Source organism: Mustela nivalis (assembly GCF_964662115.1).
Source record: "Mustela nivalis genome assembly, chromosome: 17".
NCBI lineage: Eukaryota > Metazoa > Chordata > Mammalia > Carnivora > Mustelidae > Mustela > Mustela nivalis.
The window spans coordinates 29,105,916-29,130,482 of NC_139036.1; the positions used below are offsets into that span (position 1 = coordinate 29,105,916).

The 24,567-nt window shown below is 38.9% G+C and overlaps 1 protein-coding gene across 5 annotated transcripts in view; it reads right to left on the reverse strand.

The window, feature by feature from the left end:
• Nucleotides 1-9,021: 9,021 nt before the first annotated feature.
• Nucleotides 9,022-24,567, reverse strand: part of VMP1 (vacuole membrane protein 1) — a 136,253-nt gene continuing 120,707 nt past the window's right edge. For all 5 annotated transcript variants that reach the window (XM_082705938.1, XM_082705935.1, XM_082705937.1 and 2 more), the window contains 2 exons: nucleotides 11,118-11,220; nucleotides 9,022-9,849 (listed from right to left, as the gene is read on the reverse strand). In XM_082705938.1, the coding sequence (XP_082562064.1) occupies nucleotides 9,706-9,849; nucleotides 11,118-11,220 (247 nt within the window). In that variant the 3' untranslated portion in view covers nucleotides 9,022-9,705. The remainder of the gene's footprint in view (nucleotides 9,850-11,117; nucleotides 11,221-24,567) is intronic.

Genomic DNA, 24,567 nt, shown 5'->3' on the forward strand with positions numbered 1-24,567 from the left:
AGATTACAGGATCCTCCATGTACATTCAGAGAACAAACACAGGAAGAAGGGAAATGAAAGACTAACTTTGGGGTCCTACTATCTCACCATTTCCTTCTAATGAACACACTGCCTATTGCAAGGAAGACTAGTAAATATTTCTCACACAAACACAGTCTGGGAGCAGCCTAAAAAGACAAAAAAAGGTAGGAAATTTTTTGTATCTGAAAGAACTTGTAAAGACTTTTTAGATTTTTAAGTAATCTCTATATCCAAGTGGGCTCAAACCTACAACCGCAAGATCAAGAGTCACAGGCTCTACCTCCTGAGCCAGCTAGGCACCTCTTAAATAGTTTCTTGAGACTTTTTTTTTTTTTTTTTTGGTCTTTAAGATTTTATTCATTTGAGAGAGAGAGCGAGCGAGCGCAAACACAAGTAAGGTGAGAGGCAGAGGCAGACAGAGGCAGAAGCAGGCTCCTTGCAGAGCAGGGAGCCTGACTCAGGGCTTGATACAGGACCCGGGATTATGACCTGAGCCGAAGGCTGACATATAACTGACTGAGCCACCCAGGCAGCCTGAGACATTGTTTGTCTTTAAAAGTAATCTCTACACTCAATGGGGCTCGAAATCACAACCCCAACATCAAGAGTAAGATGCTCTACCGACTGAGCCAGACAGACATCCCTGTATGAAAGAACTTTTTATTTCCTCCTTGCGGACACCAGGGATGTCTTTTATGCTCCAAGGAATTCTTTATGTTTGAAGAAGGCAATGTAGAGCATCTGAAAATTTCTTTGATCTCTGTTTTTCTAAAAGCACTATTTTCAGCTTCCGTTTCTCTGCTGAAATCGTGTAAGAGCACTCCCACATAGATGCTTTTACTAGATAGGCATCTCATTATGTCTGATTCCATCAGAAAGCCAGTAACAGTGACAATCCCAGTTCTCCCAGGCTTCAAAAACTGCACGCCCACCTTAGAGAATACTAGTTTTGTACCTCTCTTCTCCATCAAAGGTTCACACACAACTAAATCTCTCTTGCTCTGTCTGCTGCTCCTGGTGAGTGGTATAATTGTGGTCATATGTCATTGATTTTGAACTCCTAGCCAGCCAACTTCAGTAACCATAACTCATTTATTGAAACATGTAAACAACCCCAGCACCAAAGCAGCCAAATGGAAAGCTGCCTTGACCACATGCTAGAAGGTGTAATAAAGCCATGATTCTGCCTTTTGGCTTGGCAAAGGCAGTTGGGAGGATGCCCTCATACTTACTTGGGAATACTTATGACATCTGGGTTTTAGGTGGCTGCCACTGCTGTCTAGGCTAGCACTGCTAGAATCTTGGACTCCAGTAGAAATATACAGGAAATCACATTGTCAAACTTTTCTCCTTATAAAGACAATCCATCCAGGAATTACCGTCCTCCCAGTTCTCATAGGGAGGAGCCATTCATTAAGCAAGCAGGATACAACTGGGATGAGGAATTTTAAAGCGGCTTCCTGTGGCTCCAAGGTCTGGTTACAGTGCCGTCTTTTCAAGAAGAGAGCTACATAACTAGTCAAGGCTTAGATGATCACTTAGGAGAATATGTCACAAATGATATATTACTATAGAGAATTCTCTGAAAAAGTCCAGTTTATTCTCTAACAGAAGTCACTGTGTGGTCGGATTGTACCTTCACAAGTCTAGGAGTTAGAAACCCTGAAATAAGACCTGTGGTGGGACCCTCCATCCTCCTGAGCAGTACCTTCCCTCTGTGTGTTCAGAACAGACCACCATTTCTAACGCTCTCAAACTTGATCTTCCTCCTGTATTCCTGGCCTGGATCAGCATGACTATCTTCTCAGATTCTCAGGTTCCTTCTTGACCTCTGCTTACCTCCTTTACTCTGGCCTTGCCTGGTCCCCTGGAACCCTGACTCAGGTAGCCTCTCCCGTCCACCTTTGCATCTCCACTGTTCCTTTACTGGACGACTGCAAGGGTCACTCAGCAGACACTGCGAGCTTACTGAGTGCCAGGTCCAGGGCAACCAATGGAGAGCCTAACAGTGCCTGCCTTCACAGGGCTTATGTTCTTGAGCAGGCAACAACAACAAAAAAAGGCAAGAGAAACTATTTGTGAGTTACGCAGGTGCTTTAGAGGATACAAAATGGCGATAAAGCAAAGAATAACAGAGGTGTGTAGACTGACCTTGGGTGGCTCCTTGAGTCTTGTCTCTTCGCCCCACCTGACAGAGCTCTCCGCTCTTCCTGCTGTCCCACAAGGCTTTCTGTGGTTGGACTGCTTTCCCTCTGTCCACCCTACCTGGCAATTCAAATGCCTCATCTTCATGAAACCTTTCCTGATCCTTCTCACTCAGCCATTCTCATCCTCTCCTCAGTGCTTTTCTTAGCCAGACTTCACCTTGTATTGTAGTAATCTGCACAGATGCATAATACCCCCAAGAAGACTCTCTAGTCCTAGAGGGAGAAGATTATTGTCACTAGCATTGTCTCTTCCCCCACAGTACCTTAAACCTATAGAAATTTAAAAAGCAAATTCAAAAATATCCCCTTCTCTCCCAATGTGGCTAATGCCACTTTTGGCTCTATTTTCATAGGGTTGCTGTGAAGATCAAATAAAATTTAACATGTGAAAGTGCTTTGAAAGAGAAAAAAAAATAAGGTCTATACAAATAGAAATTGCTTTGTAATCAGAATTACAGCAAACATAATTCTGGGAACCTGCCCACACAGGATGGTTAAGAATGGAGCTGGCTTGTCCACCCTTGTGATCCAGAGAAGCACAAAGACCGCTCATCTATTTAAATAGAAAAACTTTTAAGGCTGTGGGCTTGATTTTCAGTGTCTCTTTCTCCATCACCTATTTGTGATCACAAGAGGAAATAAGTATGTAGCCAACAAACAAGCTTGGACTTTTGTACTGGACTTTTCTGGAGAACTGAATGTTAAAGAGCCAGAATGCCTAGGGTTTGAATCCTTTTTCTGCAACCTTGCTTCCCACAGCCAGCTACTAAACTTCTCTCCCTTAATTTTCTCATGGAGTTGTAAGGACTTCAGTATTCAACAACACAAAACAGCACTGAAAACAGCACCTGGTACAAAGCGAGCAAACAACCATTATCAGTTACAGTAATTCACTGTACTTCCTGGTAAAGGGCACATCAGAGGAGGTTCCTGGGAGCTAATCTTGACTGCTGTTGTTACGTGGTTGTGTACAAGTATACCTTAGAAGGGACATGGGAATGGAAAGGGACTGATACAATGGTCCGAATGGAGCAGAAGTGTCTGAGGAGCCTCAAGAATGTAGCCACTGTGAAGTTAGGCAGAGAAAGTCTGGCTGCTTTAAGAGGTTTACGCTGGTCACTCAAGTGATACGACCTCTCTGCTGGAAGGTGCATTAAAAAAAATACAAGGCAGAGAAAGGCACCCTCTCATTTTTAGCTTTATTATTTATTTATTTTTTAACAAATGAGAAGAGGCTGAGGACAGCATGGTTCTTGGGGTGATTGGTGCACCAGGCTACTGTATTACAGTTAAGAGGAGTGAACCAGAGCTCCTCGTTTCCAACACATGGTAGCCAAAGAGAGACAATAGTCATCTGAACAGTTATTTCCTACCTTCAGGGAAAGGCAGAAGCATCTCTCTTCAAATCTCAAACCGCTTTACTCCACGGAAATGTGTTTTTTTCCCCATTGGAAACAGGCTGGGACACAATTAAGCAATGCTGTGGGGTTGGGTCAGCCAAAAGCGCCTGAAGGAAAAAGCTGCTCATGCTCTAAGCCCCTAAAGGGGATACATAGCAACAAAGCTAAACAGCATGTTTAGAATGATGGGGGCGGGGGGGGGGGGTTGAAATGTGGCCTATAAAGGCCTCCATCCCAGAACAAGACCTCTCCAGAAGGCTTTAGGTGGGGAAGGCCATCAATTCAAGTTGCACATACTCACCCTGTGGAAACTCTCAAAAGAAGGCAGTGCCTGTTAGCTTAGATAGATGGCTGGGGTCGCTCTTAGTCAAAGATGCCCAGAATAAGCCAGAGCCTTCCCCTCAAGAATTCAGGAATGTGGTTTCCAATGCAAATAAAGACTACATTGTAGAAATACTGCTGGAGTGTGTCCAAGCACTCCCTTTGTCCTTTGAGTCATTTGGAAATAGTTAACAAACGGGTTGAACACCTGGGCTGATTACCCCTAAAGGGGATTTCCAGACTCTATCCTGTAGTCATCTCCTCCCTTCCCAAAGCAGCTCTGTTCCTCCCTCTCTGAACTGTGCCCTTACGATTCCAAATTTTCTGATTCTAAGCTTCCTAAGTTAGAGCAGCAACTGCTGCTGACACAAAGAAACAAGGAGCCAAGCAACTTTGTGCTTTTTAAAAAAGTTTATTTTAAATTAAAAGGAACAGATGTCCAATGTTTCAAAAAGCCACACATTTGTGGATTTGGCTGACGAACTGTCTAAGCTGCATTTTGTTTCTGTTCCCATAGAGTCAGCCAGCCACTTACAACTGACTCACGCTGGGCCACAGTTTGGGCCTGTCTCCCAACTACAGAATTAGAATCCCAGATCTCAAATGAATCCAGGGTGTTTGGGTGGAGAGTGGGGGCCATCTAAAATAAAATTTTTCTTTTAATTTAGTAGTATCAACACCCACACAGCAAACTGTGCAAGGCTAGTGGGTCAAAGAGAATGAGCAAACAGTTGGCACCTGCCTATCCCTGCACCACACAATTCTAAAGGCAGTGAGTAAGCAGCTGTCCAGAACAGGTTTTATTATAATCTCTTTTATGAGTACTGGTTAAATATGCAAATACATGTAGGTTATTTGCTGCAATTCAAGGCCTCACCCTCAAGGCAAATGCATTACCTCAGGTGAACTCCTGGCCTTGTTGGGAAGGGCAGGAACCTAACTCCCTGACTACCAGACACAAATGACTCAACTGCTTTTAGAATTTTAAAGTACATTATGTGCTTTCTTTTCTTGTTGTCTTCAAGAAAAAGGAACAAACATTTCAGATGCAACAGTTTTGCTTAGCATTTCATTTACCATGTTTTATGAACACCAGAGAAGCTTTGATCAATGTCAGTTACAAATGGAATATTACTTGGCTTTCAAAAATGGCTATAAACGCCTGCTTACAGGCACCTGGCTGGCTCAGTCAGTGAAGTATGCGACTCTTGATCTCAGGGTTGTGAGTTCGAGCCCCACGTTGGGCGTGAAGCCTACTTAAGAAAAAAAAAAATCCCATATAGGTTAACTTTTTGAGAGCACTTCAATCATGAATTATTTCTGAATAAAACAAACCAATTTTTTTTTTTCCTAACAGAAACGAGACTTTTAGGTCTACTGAGGAAAGGTCTTGCATGCCAACTTTTTTTTTTGGTAACTGCTATAACTATTTACAACCAGCAAACCTCACAGGTTATTCTAGATGGAGCATTTCTAACCAGGTTTTAAAAGAAGATAGGGGCGGCTGGGTGGGTTAAGCCTCTGCCTTTGGCTTAGGTCATGATCTCAGGATCCCGAGATCAAGCCCCTCATGGGGCTCTCTGCTCAGCAGCGGGCTTGCTTCCCAACCCACCCTCTCTGTGTCTCTGCCTACTTGTGATCTGTCAAATAAATAAATACAATCCTTAAAAAAATAAAAGCATATTCCTTTCTTCCTCTACCTTCTAAATTTTTTTAGTATTAACTGTCTTTATAATAAAAATAAATTAGGAGGGATGCCTGGGTGGCTCAGTTGGTTGGACGACTGCCTTCGGCTCAGGTCATGATCCCGGAGTCCCAGGATCAAATCCCACGTCGGGCTCCCAGCTCCATGGGGAGTCTGCTTCTCCCTCTGACCTTCTCTGCGCTCATGCTCTCTCTCACTGTCTCTCTCTCTCAAATAAATAAATAAAATCTTTAAAAAAAATAAATAAATTAGGAAATGTTCATATTTTAAGGTGGTAATGTTAGAAAAGCATTTTCAATTATTTTATAGTAATTTAAAAAAATATTTTATTTATTTACTTGACAGAGAGGGACAGTGAGAGGGAAAACAAGCAGGTGAAGCCGGAGAGGGAGAAGCAGGCTTCCCACTGAGCAGGGTACCTGTGATGTGGAGCTTAATCCCAGGACCCTGGGATCATGACCTGAACCGAAGGCAGATGTTTAACAACTGAGCCACTGAGTCACCCTTATAGTAAATTTTGTGTATCATTGCTTTGTACCTTAAATCACGTAGCTGGGGGTTTTAGATTTAACACGGTTTTGGTTTTATCAAGTTCGTTCCTTAACATATGCTTTTCTCTTTATTAATTCTTATCTTGGGTTTAACTTTTTTTTTTTTTTTTAAGATTTTATTTATTTGACAGACAGAGATCCCAAGTAGGCAGAGAGGCAGGCAAGAGAGAGAGGAAGCAGCAAGCGCCCTGCTGAGCAGAGAGCCCAATGCGGGGCTCCATCCCAGGACCCTGAGACCAAGGCCTGAGCCGAAAGCAGAGGCTTTAACCCAATGAGCCACCCAGGCGCCCCTGTTTTAACTTCTTTAAACAGAGTGTTTCTACATCCAAACAAGGGCATACAGGCTGAGTATTTAAAAACCTGTATACTGGGGCGCCTGGGTGGCTCAGTCATTAGGTGTCCACCTTCAACTTAGGTCATGATCCCAGAATCCTGCAATCCAGCCCCTCATCACATCAGAATCCCTGCTCAGCAGGAAGCCTGCTTCTCCCTCTTACACTGCCCCTGCTTGTGTTCCCTTTCGCTCTGTCAAATAAAATCTTAAAAAAAAAAAAAAAAAAAAAAAAAAAGCTTCCAAGTCACCTACATGAAAGGTATAATTATAAACCATTAACATAGGCTGCTGCATATGGAGGGAAGTGGGTCTCAAAATTATGGAAGGCTTTTTGACACTAAAAGGCTGGGAACTCCTATAAGCTCTTTATACACAGGTCAGTCAAAACACTGTTCACCCCAGGGTACAAGGGGGCAACCAGTTATTCTAATTAGCCTAATGCATTAATTGTACTCAGAGGAATCAGTGTGGAGCTGTGAAAGGAAGACAAGCCTCATGCTGTCCTATTAAAGCTACAGCCCACACAGAGCACCCTGGAAACAGGCTGAGCTGGTTTCTAAGGGAGCCCTTGCTACTGCATCTACTAGTGTACTTCAGAAACTGTACTCTGGCCTTATCTTTCTCTGATTTTTAGAGAACGAGGGTGGCCATCCTCCAGATGAAAATAAAAACTCCATTTCTTTGGAGCCCCACACTCTAGCTCATAGATAGTAGAGCAAATACTACAAGTTCCCACGTGGCATGAACTCTTTGAAGGGAGTTTCCCCAGTGTGTCAGTGCACACACTGCGGCTGTGTTGCGTTATATCGCACTGCACTGCTTCTGGTCACGGAGTCAAGATATCATATAGTACCACAGACATTCAAGGCACAAAATGACACTAAAACAAAGTAGACTGAATTAGAATTCCCAGGCCCTTTTTTTTATTTGCAGCAACAGCAAACCATCCACTTACACATTTTCTGGTCTTCCATCACCTGGAATCAACTAGGTTTGTTTTTGGGATCATGTAGTTGTTGTGTCCACTTTGGTGGATACAAGAAAGGAACCAACCAATCACTGGAACAGAGGGTGCCATTCTGCCCCAGTGGAATCCAGCAGGACCATCTGAGCACGCCACACCTGGACACTCAGCGGAGGGAAGGAGGACAGCTGCTCTTTTGTTTTCCAAGTAAATTCATTTGAAAGTGAACCAACCATCATCCTATGTCAAATGTATTAATTACTTAGATTGTCACTCTAAGAAACATTTTTCTTTTTCTAATACCTTACTCTGAAATAAATTTACCAATAAATCCTAAAAATTTAGTACAAATAGTACAATTCGTATTTGATATCCTCTTTCCTTTCTTCAAACACCAAATAAAATGTAGGTGAAAGACATGAAACCCAACTGGAAGGTAAATTAGCAATTCATGATAACCCTAATGAGTGTAAAAACCTTTGTTGGTTAACATGAATCTCTCTAAAATAGAGTATCGGGGTACTGCTTTCCAAATAAAGGATCAATCACCTTGCCAGAAGGTCCCTGGGCAGAAAAAAAGATTGTTAACCTTTTCAAAACCCACAAGACAGGTTGTCTGTCCTATATTTAGCTGTGGTCATGGAGACCATCCCAATTTTCCATAAAATCTTCTCAATGCTGCAATATCATGGCATAAAAGATTCAAAGTGCCACTAGACATAAGGACCACAGTTTCTGATCATAAACCATGAGGCTAGGTAATGTTTAAATGGGAATATTTGATATGGATGGTCAGATGAAAGATACCAAAATGTCAGACAGCCCATCGACTGCTGTTGCCATGACATTCAACAGTCAACATCAGTCTGATAAGCTACCCGACAAGGTGGTACAGCCATGAAGATGTCACGACGGTAGGCAAAAATAAGCAGACATTCAGGCAGGATTTTATAAAACAATCAGGCATTTCTGGCCTGTTGCAATTTAAGCCCAATTCTACTCTTAACATAATGCCAGAAACAATCTTCCTAAAGAAAAAAGAGAAACTGTTTATTTTCCTCCCAAGCAAAACAAAGTGACCAAGTTCAACCAGAAACATCCCAAAAGAATGCAACACTTATTGAAAAAAGGCAAGAAAATTAGGTTACATAAAAAGTAAATTTGTCAAAACCAGAGTACATTCTGAGCTAAAATTAACACAGATATGAGAAAGTGGTTTTTTTTTTTAAACAAACAAAAGTCATTCTCTCTTCACTGCCCTGTAATTTGTATACTTTCATTCCTCCTGTTTTCACAAACCCCTCGCTATGCAAATCCCTAAGTTGCCCTTTGAGCAATGAGCTGCCCAATTCCAGCCTTTCCAGCCAAACAAAAAAGTACCTTGGTTATGGCTCTTATGTGCGAATACATGAAGGCTTAAGAAATTATGGTTGTGGGCGGATTCGGCAAGGCTGACCAGTAGGTGGTAGTAGCTAAAATGAAGCAAAAAAATCAAAACGCTCAAGAAAACGGACACAATTTTGGAATGATCAAAGATGTCTTTATAAAGTTTGTTCATGACTTCATTCTAAATATACAGAATAAAAAATGGTGTCAGCTCATTCGTGAGACACCAACCAGAATTTTCTTATACTGTCTCAAAATTTAAAGATCAGTTTCCCAAGAGGGTGTGCAATGCATCATAAAATGGCCTTTTTTTTTAAAGGTAGAAGAGGAAGGGGTGGGCAGGATAGCATATTAAATTTTACCATGATAGACATGCAAGACTGTCCTCCAATCTAGTATAATTTATATACATTTTAATGACTTAGAAAAACAAAGGAGTCATTTCTGACAAGCCTAAATGGCTTGACTATTCAACATACTTAGGAACTTTTTTTTTGGTGCCCGGGATTCTTTAACTGTGCCACATGGGCCCTTTGAAGGTAACAAAGAAAAGGACAGTTTCTGTTAAGTTTGGGGCTGAACATCACATTCCACCCTAATAAAATACAAGCTGGATTGAATTGAGGGTGGATACCTTACCTTAACACATAAAGGAAAAGTATGTCAGTGCAAGATATGGACTAAACTGCTTTCAGGGAAAAAAAAATTAAAACTGATAGAGGTTGGAAAAGGGAATTTTCCTTCCTGGTTTGGAGTCCTCCCAATTTAAGGCAGAACCCATCCATTCTAACTTCTGCCAATAAAACCTTTTCCTGCTTATTTAGTTTTCTCCTCTGAGTTCAACCGCTGCTGCATTCGTTTGGCATAACTTTGTGCCATGGAGTTAATGATGGACAGGATGAAGTAGCACACCATTACAACCACCAACTTCTCAAACAGCCAGGATAACCAGTTTTCTCCCTGCAAGAATAAATGCAAAACAATCCAAAAGAAACATTTCATTAGTTTGGTAGTAAAAAGGGAATCATCTATAATATTTAAGAAAAACGATTAGAGCTTGACGCTTATAACCTATAAAGTCTAAAAAATTAAAATAAGAAGTCTCACATCTCTGGGTATCCTGAAGTCTACATTCAGGCCTTTTTACAGCCAATTATTAGGATTTCACTTAGATGTAAAGTCAATGTTGATTCACATAGTTTAGAATGGGCCAGGTGTGAGGTCGCCTCTTATCTTTTACTACATAAGGATAAAATTGATTAAATTCTACTATCTGAAGTTGCCATGTAGATATTTGTAGAGAGTAATGTCAAGATAGTTACGTTCTTGTTCCAGCATTGGTAGCAGCTGTTTAAAATGTTAGCTCTTCCTGAAATCATATTTGGTCAACTGAGGGCAGCAAAGGGCCACACAGAGTCTAAGGCCATCAAATAATAATAATAATAATAATAATAAATAAATAATCCAACAGTTGGGATGCCTGGGTGTCTCAGTTGGTTAAGTGTCTGCCTCTTGATTTCAGCTCAGGTCTTAACCCCAGGGTCGTGAAATCACGCCCCGCACTGGGCTCCACACGAGGCGTCAAACTCACATTAAAAAAAAAAAAAAAAAAAAAAAAAAGAAAAAAAAAATCCAACAAGTATGTTTCCTTCAAGTTTCCCATTTCAGGTTACTGCTTACTCATCCTCTTCTAGTCATTTCCCTTTGCCACAGAACTGTTTACAGAAAAGGCAGGCTTAGTTTAATAAGTTAAAGTTTTTAAGTTCAGCTCTGTGAAGAGCCTTAGTTGATTAAAAAAAAAGATTATTTTCCCATCTTTGAAAATAGGGCAAAAGTGAAGGGAGATATTCAAGTGACCTCAGTTAGTGTAATACCTTCTTATGCTACAAAATGCTACAAATTTAAAATTTTTAATCCACTTGGGAATTATTATTTGTTAATAAAGCATTACAATCAGTCGACAACTCCTTTAATAGAACAGATCCATGATTTTCTGTTAACTCTACCTTTGTTTTTTGGGAGAAGATAGATACAAAATAGAAGTTACATTTCTGATTTAGACAAAGACAATTCCCCAGTAGAGAGTAAATAGAGCCGCAACCTTAGTTAAGAAGACTGACAAACAAACCTAGCTCTATTTGCCTAAAAATGCCAGTGAGTGCTGTGAATGTAATTTCAGCCTGAAACCACGGGGGTGGGGAAGAGAAGAAAACGGAGTCAAGTCTCACCTGTGGTGTGCCCATTTCACTTTTGTGGTGAAGCTTCTGCCGCTGGGCCTCCAGGTACTCCTGGAATGGCTTCTGTAGAGATGGACCTACGCCGGGGACAGCACTGGAAGCAGGGCACAATAACCCAAGGAAAAAGATATATTTGGGGAGAAAAGCAGGAAGAATATTAAAGAAAAATCCACTTACCACCTGGATTCAAAAAGCAGGGATTGGATAGAAAGAGGAAAAAATACAACAATCAGCAGAGCCGGCAGAGCCTCTAAACTTTTTTTAGTGGGTAAAATTCATCCTTTAACAACCCCTTAGAGAAAAATCTCTTCCACCAACATGTCTGGGAGAAAGTAGGAGCTGAGCCCCTTCTAGCAAAAGAGTTCATCCTCAGAGTGAGGCCAGCTAAGCGAATGCTGCACACCGGTGTGGCACAAAGAGTAAAATGAATGACTTCTGAGAAGTCCCACATTTATCACCACCAGTTCCTGTAAGAACTGGTTTGAACCGATTAATAAGGAAATGACTTATGCTTGTGTCATCCCCAGTTGAAAAAGAAACTGCCCGCCCTCTCTCTGACTTGTCCCATCTTCTCAGAGGGGGGCGGTCCTTTCTCAATCTAAGTCCTTATTAGGACAATCTGTGCGTCATCCTTATCCAAAAAGAATGCATTAGCAAATTTGGGAGGCACCTCCCACCAGTCAGAAGTCAGTGATTAACAAAGGAACAAAGAAGGAACTATGAACCTTGAATCACTTCGTGGCTTATGGTAGATGGTTTGCACAGAAACTACAGTACATTACTAAACAACTTGTTCTGAAACGACTGGGATAGTGATCTTTGATAAGTTTATGTACTCGGAGCTCCCTCTCACCCAGAGTACGTGGAGGCAGTGCTGTTAAACCGGTTTGGTAACCAGCGACCAGGATCCCGTTTTAGAAATGCTCGCAGGCGTTTTTTTTAAAATGGTAACTTGAGGCAACTCAGAAAATCAACATCTCTATTTTCTGTACCTTTTATTTTCTCATCTGCCATAATAGGACTAAAAGGTAGATGAGCCCAATCTGCAGCCATCAAAAGGTTTGTCAATACATACATGCAAGAGCACCTAATGGTCTCCCTTATAAGTACTAACTTCACCGCCTCTTTTCTAGAACAATCCAGTTACTGCTTTCTTAATAAAAAGCAAAGGGGCAGAGGAAGATAATTTTTTTGAATACTATATATTTACCAGAAGCTAACACATACATAAACTCCTGGCTGATACTTTTCCTTGATCTTCTTAACTATCAACCATCTAATACTTAATGGAATCCTTATTTTGTGTCTGACACTGTAGTTGGCACTAAGGGAAAACAAAACAAAACAGGGCAACTGCAAGAAACAGTTCATGCACACAAGGAACTTAAAATCTTGAGAGATTCAAAACACACAGGCACACACACACACACATATACACAAATGGATTTGTGAACAAAAAAATTTACAAATCTATACTAAATTCTTTTGGTACAGAAAATGTATTTCAAAGGAACTGGAGAAAGAAAGGAGATCAGTGTGGGGTGAAGCTGTACAAAAAGCTCCTTTACTAACTACTGCAGGATATGGGAAAGAGGCTGACTAGACATGTACAGCAGAGGCAAAGACTGCACTGATCAGACCATAAGACCCATATGACAGCCATGGAAGATGGAAGAGGGAAAGTCTCTTAACCTACAGCCAGAGTCTCTCTCACTGACTTCTAAGTGGTTTTACATTAACAATCTATTCTGGGGTAAACCAGAAGAGCTGTGTCTGATCAGTAATGATTCTGACTGCAATGGGGCAAGAACAGGACAAACTTTCTCTTTATTTTTTATTTTTTTTAGCTTTACTTATTTAAGTTATCTCTATACCCAACACAAGGCTCCAACTCACCACCCCAAGATCAAGAGTCACACACTTCTCTGACTGAGCCAGCCAGGCATCCCCAAACTTCCCCTTTAAAAGAGAAATTTTGGGGCACCTGGGTGGCTCAGTGGGTTAAAGCCTCTGCCTTCAGCTCAGGGCATGATCCCAGGGTCCTGGGATCGAGCCCCATGTTGGGCTCTCTGCTCCGCGGGGAGCCTTCTTCCTCCTTTCTCTGCCTGCCTCTCTGCCTACTTGTGATTTCTCTCTCTCTGTCAAATAAATAAAATCTTTAAAAAAAATAAAATAAAATAAAATAAAATAAAATAAAATAAAATAAAAGAGAAATTTTCCTTGGATAAATTTCCTTTTCCTCACATAATGCATAAGGGAATGCAAATAGCTCATCCATTTACACTTGAAACAAACCACGTGAATATAAAAAAACAATTCTAGTAAAATACACGTGTAAAAACATGGGCTTTGAAGACGCAGATTTATAAGAACTTTGTTTCAGATATCGATTCATATGCACTCTTAATAACAATACCCTATTGTCATTGTTTTAAATTCTCAATGATAGCCATAGTCAAGCCATTGTCGTCTTCTTTTTTTTTTTTAAGGTTAAGAAAACCCTTTTATTCATAAAGGCTGAAATGATTGTATGCTAATCTGAACAGCTGATTGTATAAGAAATGACTTGAACATTCTCTTTTTTATGTGCTTCAAGAGTTGGACTCCAACATATGTGCTTTGTTCTCTCTACAGACTTCTAACTTTAACTGGAGGTGAGCAGAAATATGGCTAACAGTTTCCCTCAAATCATTCTTAGGCTCCATTCTTGGGCCATAATTGAAAGAGAAAATGAAGAACTAAGACCCACATGTTAGAAAGGTTCTTCTTTTTTGTTGCTGTGGTTGAGGGGAATGAGGAAGGGACTGGCAACAATCATTCTAGATTCCCTTCAAAATAATCTTTAAAAAGTTAAATGACTGCCACTGTTAAGTCCATTAAGAGCTGCACACTAGCTGACAGAGAATATGTCATTACACATTTACATTTAGTGATGTGCAATTTTCAATTATCTTGGGCTAATGTTGAGATTAATTTTTCAAGGTGCTAGAGTGTTACAGGCTTCTTACGTGTTTTTGGTAGGTGGGAGAGGTCTTTATGTAGTTTCTCATAAGAGACTAGGAAAACAGCTGAAAATAGAGAAGTTAAAAGCTTTTATTGCAGTTTATTAGCCAAAACTCTCATGATAAATGCCACATGATCTGAATAAATTTGAAAAAATGAACATACAGGTATTAGGTATTATACAACTATTTATCAGATCCTCTTAATCTTTATATATTCATCAAAATTTTAGTTTTATTTTCATTGCTTTTTCTCTATAAACAATGGTTTAGGCCACAGTTGTCTCAACTTATACAAAGCACACTTACATTAGAGATTCCTTAATTAATACTGAAGCTATTTTAGTAATGGACTACATAAAAGTTGCAATTACATCTGTCATTCTTTACATGCATTTAAGGCAAACAATAATAACCAGACTATGACCTCATCCCTCAAGTTATTTTCAAGCAGCCAACAGAAGAGCCATTCCGACATTTAAGATTAATTTAAGGTATATATATGGGGGATAGGAAGAATAACTTCCATTCCTCTCCAGTGGTTTTTTATAGTTGGCTTAGTAAATGGCTACAGTGCCATTCCCAGAAATCCATTAAATTCAGAGTATCCTGTGCACCTGGCCAAGGACTCATCTCAACCTGTAGTTGAGTGGGTCCTCCATCTGCCATTAAATGCTGATTAAGCTAAAAGTATTAAAGTTTTGTGATACAGATGAAAATAAAGTTGGAGAAGAACAAACACACACAAAACTACTTTTCAGTCAACTGTTGGCCTTAAAAAATGTTTAAATTAGCTTTGTCAACAGCTACTTTCTCTAATCAAGAAAGCCTTAAAGAAACCCCAAACCAGAAAAAATAAAAACAAAATTGATCTCATCTGCTTTTCCTTGTTGTAGACTTTCAACATGGTGGGTAGAAAAAGCTGTGGATAGTAACTGATGTTTATTTTCTTGGCATACACAAAAGTGTTTCAGATAACAGAACTTATTAAAAAACACATTTCCAACAAATTATTCTAATGGCAATTTTAAAATTTTTGTTATTGATTTTAAGAAAGGGGGGAAAAACCTCTCAGAAAATGCAAACAAATGAGGAGGGGGAGAGCAAAGAACAAAAAACGCAAAAACAAAACCCGCATAAGTCCAAACCTACCCGGAGCTTGAAAGTGGTTTCATGGGAACAGTATTTTGTCAGGTTTACATATCTTAGTAGGTGTTAAGAAACAAGACAAACTTCTTTGGAAAATTCTGTCAAGAGCCCTGACCAATATGCAAACAAAACTTATTATTTTTTTAAAGCAATATATTTTTTTTAAGATTTTTTAAAAATTTATTTATTTAACACAGAGAGGTCGGTCACAAGTAGGCACACAGGCAGGCAGAGGGGGAGGGAGAAGCAGGCCCCCTACTGAGCACAGAGGTCAGGCCAGGCTCGATCCCAGGACCCTGAGATCATGACCTGAGCCGAAGGCAGAGAAGGCAGAGGCTCAACCCACTGAGCCACCCAGGAGCCCCCAAACCTATTATTTTTCTACAGTTTTAAAATCTTATGTGACTTTGCTTCTGAAATCCATTTATCTGATAAGAAATCTATAATTTAAAATTTCCCCATATTGACTCATTATAAATAAAGGTCTCCATTATTCTTTGTACCCACAAAAGCCAGAAAATCTTCCAGAGGAAGCATCACAATTGGCAGAGATTGCATAGAGAGTGGGTGGTGTGATTATTTTTCACAATGCTTTATATTTTCATTTTGTTGGTTATTCCTGGGCTCACACCCATTCCAAAAATTTATCGGTCATTATTATTCTTGTTTTCAAGGGACACTTTTCAAATTGTGTAACTTTCAAACAAATTGGATCAACAAATACTAAAAAACACACATTTTGATTTACTTTCAATCTCCTCTCCATCATAGGTAGTAATCAAACTAAGACTTGTTATTAGAATACCTGAAATTTTCCTATTCATGACTGTTTGGTTTTTTCCAGCCAGGTGTTTTTTTTGGTTGTCGTTGTTACTATGTACCACCATAAAACTTGGGCACAGTGTTAAATAACAGAAATAACATGAACTTAAAAACAATTGATGTGTCTTGTTGCTTAACCCTACAAACACAGGGCTGCCTTATATAAAGGTTAAATAGTTAAAATGCCTAAGGGAACTAAGTGGGTATGAATAAAGCAAATGTTATATTTAATATAGGTTCTGCTCCTTTCTTAACCACTTTTTGGAGGATCTTAGCATTAATGTGATCATGTAAATTACACTGGCTTTCCTGAAAATATACTGTCTGACATCAGTTCTCTATAAGGCTACAAAGCAATGAGGCTTTATTTTTCTTAGAAAAAATTACAGGCACAAGTTTTCTTTTGTTTGTTTGTTTGATCACCTTTGTTTTACTGGTTGTGTATACTTTGAAGCTGATATTTTATTTAACATCCCTCTGATGATTAATTATAATATCCTAAATAACACTCTCAAGGGGTGATTAGTTAGACCTCTGAAAGCTTATAAGTGGAACAAAAATATTTTTAGAATAAAATTCAGGTCAAGGGGGATATTAAAGAAAGGAAAATATAGGGTTTAATTAATTCTAAGTGTTGTTATAATTCAGAAGCATGATAGAAATTACTGAAGTAAATTAATGATGCCCGGTACTTTTTTGTTTTTAAAAAGATTTTATGTATTTATTTCAGAGAGAGACAGAAAGCATAAGTATGAGTGGGGGGGAGGGCAGGTGGCAGAGGGAGGGGCAGGTGGCAGAGGGAGAAGCAGGCTCTCTGCTGAGCAGACAGCTCAGGGCCCTGGGATCATTACCTGAGCTGAAGGCAGACCCTTCATAAACAGAGTCACCCAGAGGTGCCTGGGTGGCTCAGTGGGTTACAGCCTCTGCCTTTGGCTCAGGTCATGATCCCAGGGTCCTGGGATCGAGCCCCGCATTGGACTCTCTGCTCAGCAGGGAGCCCGCTACCTCCTCTCTCTCTCTCTCTGCCTACTTGTAATCTCTGTCAAATAAAATAAATAAAATCTTTAAAAAAAACAACAACAAAAAAACAGAGTCACTCAGGCATCCCATGTAAACCTTTCTGATATATGTATATATTACTTATGCAAATAGTAAAATGCACAAATACAGAAGGATAAAATAAAGCTAAAATTAAAAAATTTTTTTAAATTCTTAAATGTCTTACTAAGTATGATGGCTTTTGTGCTATCATTAGTGAATATTTCAAGACATATTACACACTTGTCCTTGATTAAAAGTAATAATTTCTAAATTTGTTGGCTGACTTCTGTAGACAGGTAAAATGTCAATGCTGCGACTTTTTTACTGCCTCCTGTGACTGCACTATTACCACTCTTCCCCTTCTACTGTTTCTTTACAGGAAACTTTTAAAGCCACTTGTGTGTTTTATGAGGATTAATTTAGTTAAAACTAGGAATTAAAAATCTGATTAATGGGGCACAGAAAAAAAACAATATATTGCAAAAGATCCACTGTGAACCCCTTTTGCATTGTGGCACTCCCACTGTTCCTCTAGCCTATTTCTGTACTCCATGAGATGTAATTTTCTGACATGTGGCCCGAGGGAGTGCCAGTCAGACTGATGGTAGTAAACTACATCCTCCATATGTGTATAGTCATATAAACTGTGTATATATGTGCTACCATAATGTTATATACCTAAAATACACAAAAAAGAAAACAACAAAGATGAAAATAAATATAAATAGAAGTTCTAAAAAAAAAATAAGTTCTATTATTTTAGTCCCATTCCGATGGTAGAGACCACTGGTGTAGACCATGAGGCTAAACTTCAAGGGGTATAAATATAAAAGGTATAGTTAGCAGACCAATTCAATATAGGACTGTTAGGTAAGATACTAGAGAGAAAAAAGCTATTTCTACAAAGATGTAGACAGTGGGAGGGGAGGCATCTGGGTGGCTCAGTTGTTGGGTATCTGCCTTGGGCTCAGGTCATGATCCTGGAGTCCTGGAATAGAGACTGCACATCGGGCACCCTTCTCAGCGGGAAGCCTGCTTCTGCCTCTCCCACTCTCCCTGCTTGTGTTTTCTCTCCTTCTGTCAAATAAATAAATAGATATATAGACAGATAATAAAGCAGACTGGATGTCTCTTTTTTCCTCAGACTTCTAATGGTCATAATAAAGAGGGACTTTTAGAATCCAGAGAGGTAAACCTCAAGAGACTGAAACTCTGAGCCCTCAGTTGTAACACAATTGTATTTCAAATGAGTATCAGAGTCATCAGAATTTTCTTGACTGAGTGAGGAACACTGCATGTAAATCAATAAATCAGATTCATCCTCTAACTCCAAAGAATTCTATCAACTGAGATTTGGCCCAGGAGGATTAGAGTAGAGAGCCTATTATTAAATGGAAAATGGTCTCTTGTAGACTCAAGCAAACAGATTCTTCTGCTGAAGAGACTGAATTTTACAGTGAAGGTACTAGTAGGATATATTTATTCAGGAATTTAAAAAAAAAAAAAAGCCCCTCCTACCCCACTCCCCCTTTATATGCTGATACTGTCTTCCATACAAAAGATGCAATAAAAACATGGTGGAAGTTCAGTAAGAAGACCGGACTAGCAATTCCCTTTCTTTTTTTTTTCTTTAATTAAAATTTTTTTTAAACATATAATATATTATTAGCCTCAGGGGTATAGGTCTGTAGCAATTCCCTTTCTTAATTTTTTGTTTTTAACTTTTTCTTTCTTTCTTTCTTTCTTTCTTTCTTTTTTTTTTTTTAAGATTTTATTTATTTATTTGACAGAGAGAGAGATCACAAGTAGGCAGAGAGTCAGGCAGAGAGAGGAGGAAGCCGGCTCCCCACAGAGCAGAGAGCCCGATGCGGGGCTCGATCCCAGGACCCTGAGATCATGACCTGAGCCGAAGACAGAGGCTCTAATCCACTGAGCCACCCAGGCGCCCTCTTTTTTTGTTTTTAAAGTAAACTCTACTCCCTACATGGGGCTTGAACTTATGACTTCACGATCAAGAGTTGCATGCTCTACTGACTAAGCCAGCCAGGCGCCTCAGCAATTCCCTTTCTTGATAACAGTCTTATAAATAATTTTTTCTGTTTCCAGAAATGTGCACATTTCAAACAGTACACAGTTAAGTTGTCCCCCCACCCCACGCAGTGATCTAAACAGGCTTAACGGTTAGTATTTTAATGAGTTGTCATTTCCTGTCTGATAAAGATTCTCACAGTATTTAACCACCAGTTTCCCTGGGGCCCAACCAATACTAGAGCTCTATTCATAGTGACTCAGAATGGATCTCAGACTCCAGGCCTGATTCAACAATGATAGATGGCCCTCCAAATGAAACTGTCTTTCCTCATAAGGTAGACTGCTCTGGAGAAGGGAGGAAGGGGGAATGTAGTTTATCATGTAATCTTTCTGAAGAAGCCAAAGGCCATTATGCTGACTCATTAATATTTATAGCCTTCCCGTCCTCAGAGATTAGAGAGAGAAAAAAAGAGAGAAACAAATTGATACCTAATTAACCCAGGAATATGACAAGTAAATGAACTGGCGCTAACTGCAAATCAACTTATATTTAACCTAGTAAAAATGGGATCCCATAATTCTGTATGACTGTAATGAAAGGGTTATTAATTTTCCCATGTAATTGAATGGAGAATCTGAATCTTTGAAGCTAATATTACAAGAGAAAATTGTTAACTGATGTATTCTACTTGCTTTTGGATCTGAAATGTGGTAGCCCACCCAAACCAAATTACTTTATAGCTAAGGATCTTGGAAGAGTACCCCAACATAAAGTCAAAATGAAAGTTATGTACTACACTAAAAAACCTCAGGATTTGGAATTAAAGCATCTTGAATTTCGTTCACATCTGTGTCTCTTTCAAATGATTAAAACCTCTTTTGTACTCTAGTTAGTCCATTGTGTGCTCAGTGGTATTATAAACACATGACACCATCGGTTTTTTAACGGCTGGGCAGAAGGAAGGTCTTCCTTCTGGTCTTTATCCAGAAACATCAGGTGTATTGTGCTACTGGCTCACAGCATATTTCCATCACAGGCGTCTTTCAAAAAAAAAATTTGCAATTGCCCTTGCTTTTGAACATTTAGAACTGTTTTCTATTAGAAGCAGAATGGAGGTAAAACCTCCTTATGACAATTAGAAGCTACTCTTTGAATTATGTGATCATTAAGGGACGTTTTTGAAAACAAAACCTCAAATCAGAATGTAGACTTGAGCAGTAGAAGCCAAACAGGCATTTATGTCAATGAATGAGGCCAGAGATGAAGGAGTGGTCTCTAAGCACCAAGTAAAAGTGATTGGCTGCCAAAACAAAACCCTGTAAAAAAATCAACTGATTTCAGTTCTAGAAAATGGCAAAATGGCAGCAGCTTTGTATAGTGACAAATCTGTGGCTGGCTTGAAGACCATTGAGTTCTAAGGATGAAATCAGCAATAGGGAACCACAGTATCAACATCAATAATAAAGAAGAGTTTGTAGAATTATAAATTGAAGGTAAAATGGTATAAAAACTTACTGACCTTTAGTTATTCAAAGTGGCATGACGGTCAGTGGACTAAAAAAATTGACATTACTGACTGGAATTCAATCTCATCTCAGAACAATATAACTATTCCAATATTAGGCAGAAAATCACTAGATGCAGTAGATAACTAAGAAAAAAGTTAGGATCTCTGTCTTAATGAACTTAATCTAGACAGGTGATAAGAAAAAAAATGCATTTAAACCTACAGTACAAAGGCCAGTAGGTTCCTCCCTCAAAGTAACACCTGCAGTAACTAGTTACAGCTGCACAAAGTGAATACACTTGTGAACACAGAGTGGACAGAGAGAATTTCTGCTGACTCCTTATCAAATTCACACAGTAGCCATTTGACACCAGCGCTCTTGTCCAAATCTACAACTTCAAGTAGATGATCTCACTGCTTTCTATAGCACTGACTCAATTCCTCTTTTCTACTTCAAAAGATCTTGGAATCTTTACTCTAGTTTTGAAGGAAGAAGTGGTTAAGGAAATAATCAATCCACTTAGGCTTTTGATCTTATTTCTTGGATCCTATCTCCAACTCTTGCATTTATATGAATTTAACTTCTGTGTGTTTCAGTTTCCTCATCTATATAGCGATAGTACCTTATAGGTTTTGTTATACATATTCAATAAAAATATATGTAAAGCATCTGGCACCATAGGTTCTTACTAAATGCTAATTTCCAACCCACATCCTTCCCTTTTTTCATTTCTATTTTCCATCTCTAGTTCTTTACTAGTCTTCCCCTCAGCCTAAAAATACTCAGAGGTCTCTCCTAATAATGAATGAATTCATGAATCAACAAATATTTATAGAACACGTACAATGTGTCAGGCATGACCCTGACCTGCCTTTTCCTTTAACCAACCATTCTATGTAATACAATATAATTCAGTTTTAGTTTTCATCATTCTACAGAAATGTTCTAATTATGGTCAATAGTAACTTCCTAATACAATGACAATTTCTCATACAGTCTAACTCCAGAGTTCCTGCTTTATCCTTAGCTATGTTGCCTCCCAGTATCTGTAACAAAAATATAGAATAGGTAAGTGTCAAAAGAGAAGATAACAAATTACAGGAAAAGGACATGAAAAGGAAGGAGTTTTCCACCTAAATTGCAGAAGATTGTGTTAAAGTCTGTATACAAGTGAGTCTCCACAGTTGCAGTGTTAAAACTTAATATATCCTTTTCCAGTTAATACAAGTACTGTGTATTCTACACCTCCATTACCTTTTCTGATTATTTTATAGTGATCAAAGTTAAAGAGAATCAATTGTGTTAACTATTTTATATTTTAAAAATGAAAGAACAGATTTGGGGCACCTGGATGGCTCAGTGGGTTAAAGTCTGCCTTGGGCTCGGGTTGTGATCACAGGGTCCTGGGATCTGCATCCGGCTCTCTGCTAGGCAGGGAAGCTTCCCCGCCCCCTGCCTACCTCTCTGCCTACTGGTGATCTCTGTCTGTCAAATAAATAAATAAAAAGGAAGGAAAGAAAGGAAGAAAGGAAGAAAGGAAGAAAGGAAGAAAGGAAGAAAGGAAGAAAGGAAGAAAGGAAGAAAGGAAGAAAGGAAGAAAGAAAGAAAGAAAGAAAGAAAGAAAGAATAGATTTTCTTTCTGTAGAAGAAAAAGTCCAGACTAACATAGCTCATTCCGACCACTTGTTACAAAGTAAGGAACAAGAAACATTGTTAAGATTCAAGAACTTAATTACTCACTGGTTAAAATGATCTCTCTTGCCACAGGCAAGTTCGACTCTGAGGTCAAACATCAAGTTAACTCACAAATAGGAGACAGCAAAGAGCATGGAACATTCTGTATCTGGTAAAAAGTCCCTGCTCCAGCCAACCCCCACCCCTAAGTTCAATGATTGAGTTACTTTCCTGTGTGGTAAAACTAGGGACTTTGTCTTCCAATAAGACCCTGGCAACCTGACAATGAGCCAATGTTCTGCATATGGTTTGTTACGAGTCACACAAGCTTAATGTTATTTTCTGGGAATTCTTATCCTCTATTTGGTAAGAATACTGGAACATGTCATTTTAATGTTAGACTTGGTCATGCTCTTTAAGAAATAGGTCCAGGTCTCTCTCATTGGAGAAAATCTAAAATTAAATAAAAATTAATTTAAAATCTTATTTAAAAAAAAAAAAAAAAAGACTGAAACAAATATAATGCCTTTGAGGCTCTGAAGTTCTCTCTTGCTTTGGTTCTGTCTCCTTGACTTATTTCAACCTAAGACACCAAATAGTGAAAAACTCTATTACACGCCTAATCTTTTTTTCAGAATCTTTTCTCTGTTCCCTGCCAAAATACTATAAACCAAAAGGATTTCTCTCAAAGCTATTATCTGTATTTTAACATCTTTCGGAATATAAAACTGATTCATTTTATCTGTTCAGATTTCCATTTTTAACTAGACAAACACTTTGATTTAGGAAAAGATAGAGATATCTTTCCCTAAACCTAATGACACTAGTGAACTTTCCAGAACTATCCAAGAAATAAATCTAATTACTATTTCTAGTTGAGGGAAGGTAACTATTTACTCATAAAATTACAGTAAATTTTGAAGGTAGGGCTTATATTCTCTCTGGGACCTTAGGACTGTCATAGAATGACATTCTGTACTAAAAATACCAAAGGCCAAGGGTATACTTAGGGTATCATATTTAGCAGGGCCACTCCCTACTTACATTAAGACTAGAAGTCCTTTGGAAAGGAGTATTTCCTTCAGTCGTCAGTATAGCAGTCATACCTCGGTAAAATTAATACTAAACCACAGCACCAGAGATGTAATGGTCAACACTAACTCACTACCAGGGATGGTATGATGGTAGTGGGCAGTTGGCCTGGCATACCCGCGGTGAGAATCTGCCTGAATCTAGTCCTAGATAAAATTATCTTATCAATACTAAGTTATCAAAACAGGAGTCTGCTGGGGATATTCTCTCTCCCTTTCCCTCTGGTGCTTCCCTCCCTCCCCTCTGCTTGCTCTCTCTCATTAAATAAATAAATGTATCTTTAAAAAAAAAAGAAAAAGAAGGAAAGAAAAGAAACGTATTGTTTGAAAAAAGAACAAATAGGGATGCCTGGGTGGCTCAGTCAGTTAAGTGTCTGCCTTTGGCTCAGGTCATGATCATGATCCCAGGGTCCTCGGATTAAGCCCAGCATCCAGCTTTCTGCTCAGGGGAAAGCTGCTTCTCCCTCTCCAACTCCCCTGTTTGTGTTCCCTCTCTCACTGTGTCTCTCTGTGTCAAATAAATAAAATCTTAAAAAAAAAAAAAAAGAAAGAAAAGAAAAAAGAGCAAACAGAAGTGGATGCAGAGAGAAGTTAAATAACTGGTCTGGGGCAAAGTTCATACTCAAATCTCAATTTCTTTTGTTCAAAGGCTGTACTCTCTTTATATATTCTACTCCCTAGCTCTCCTTTACTATTGGGGTTCAGTTTTCATTCTTCCTTTTTTAGTATCTCATCATTTTAAGTTTCAATTGTTGCTGACTTTTTGGTCTTGTCTTTTGATTTTTTCCTCTACAATGGTAATTCACCACTCCCTTAATTGTGGGTGTATAGTTCTTAATATCCTTCAAAAGGCTGTATTCCAAACTTTACTAGTTTAGTTTGATCAACTGCTAAACCATTTACAGTTTAATAGTATAATGAGACAATAATCAAAGGATAATGTTATTATAGCAAACTACAGGCACTATTTTCAGTTCAACTCAACAATGGGTCTAGGGAATCAATTTAACTATTCTACTCTTTTCTGAAATAGATTGCTAAACTATTATGATATGTAAAAATAAATTTATGTCTACTAAAAATTCATTCTCCTTGTTTAACTTAATTTTCAGTCTAGGCTTA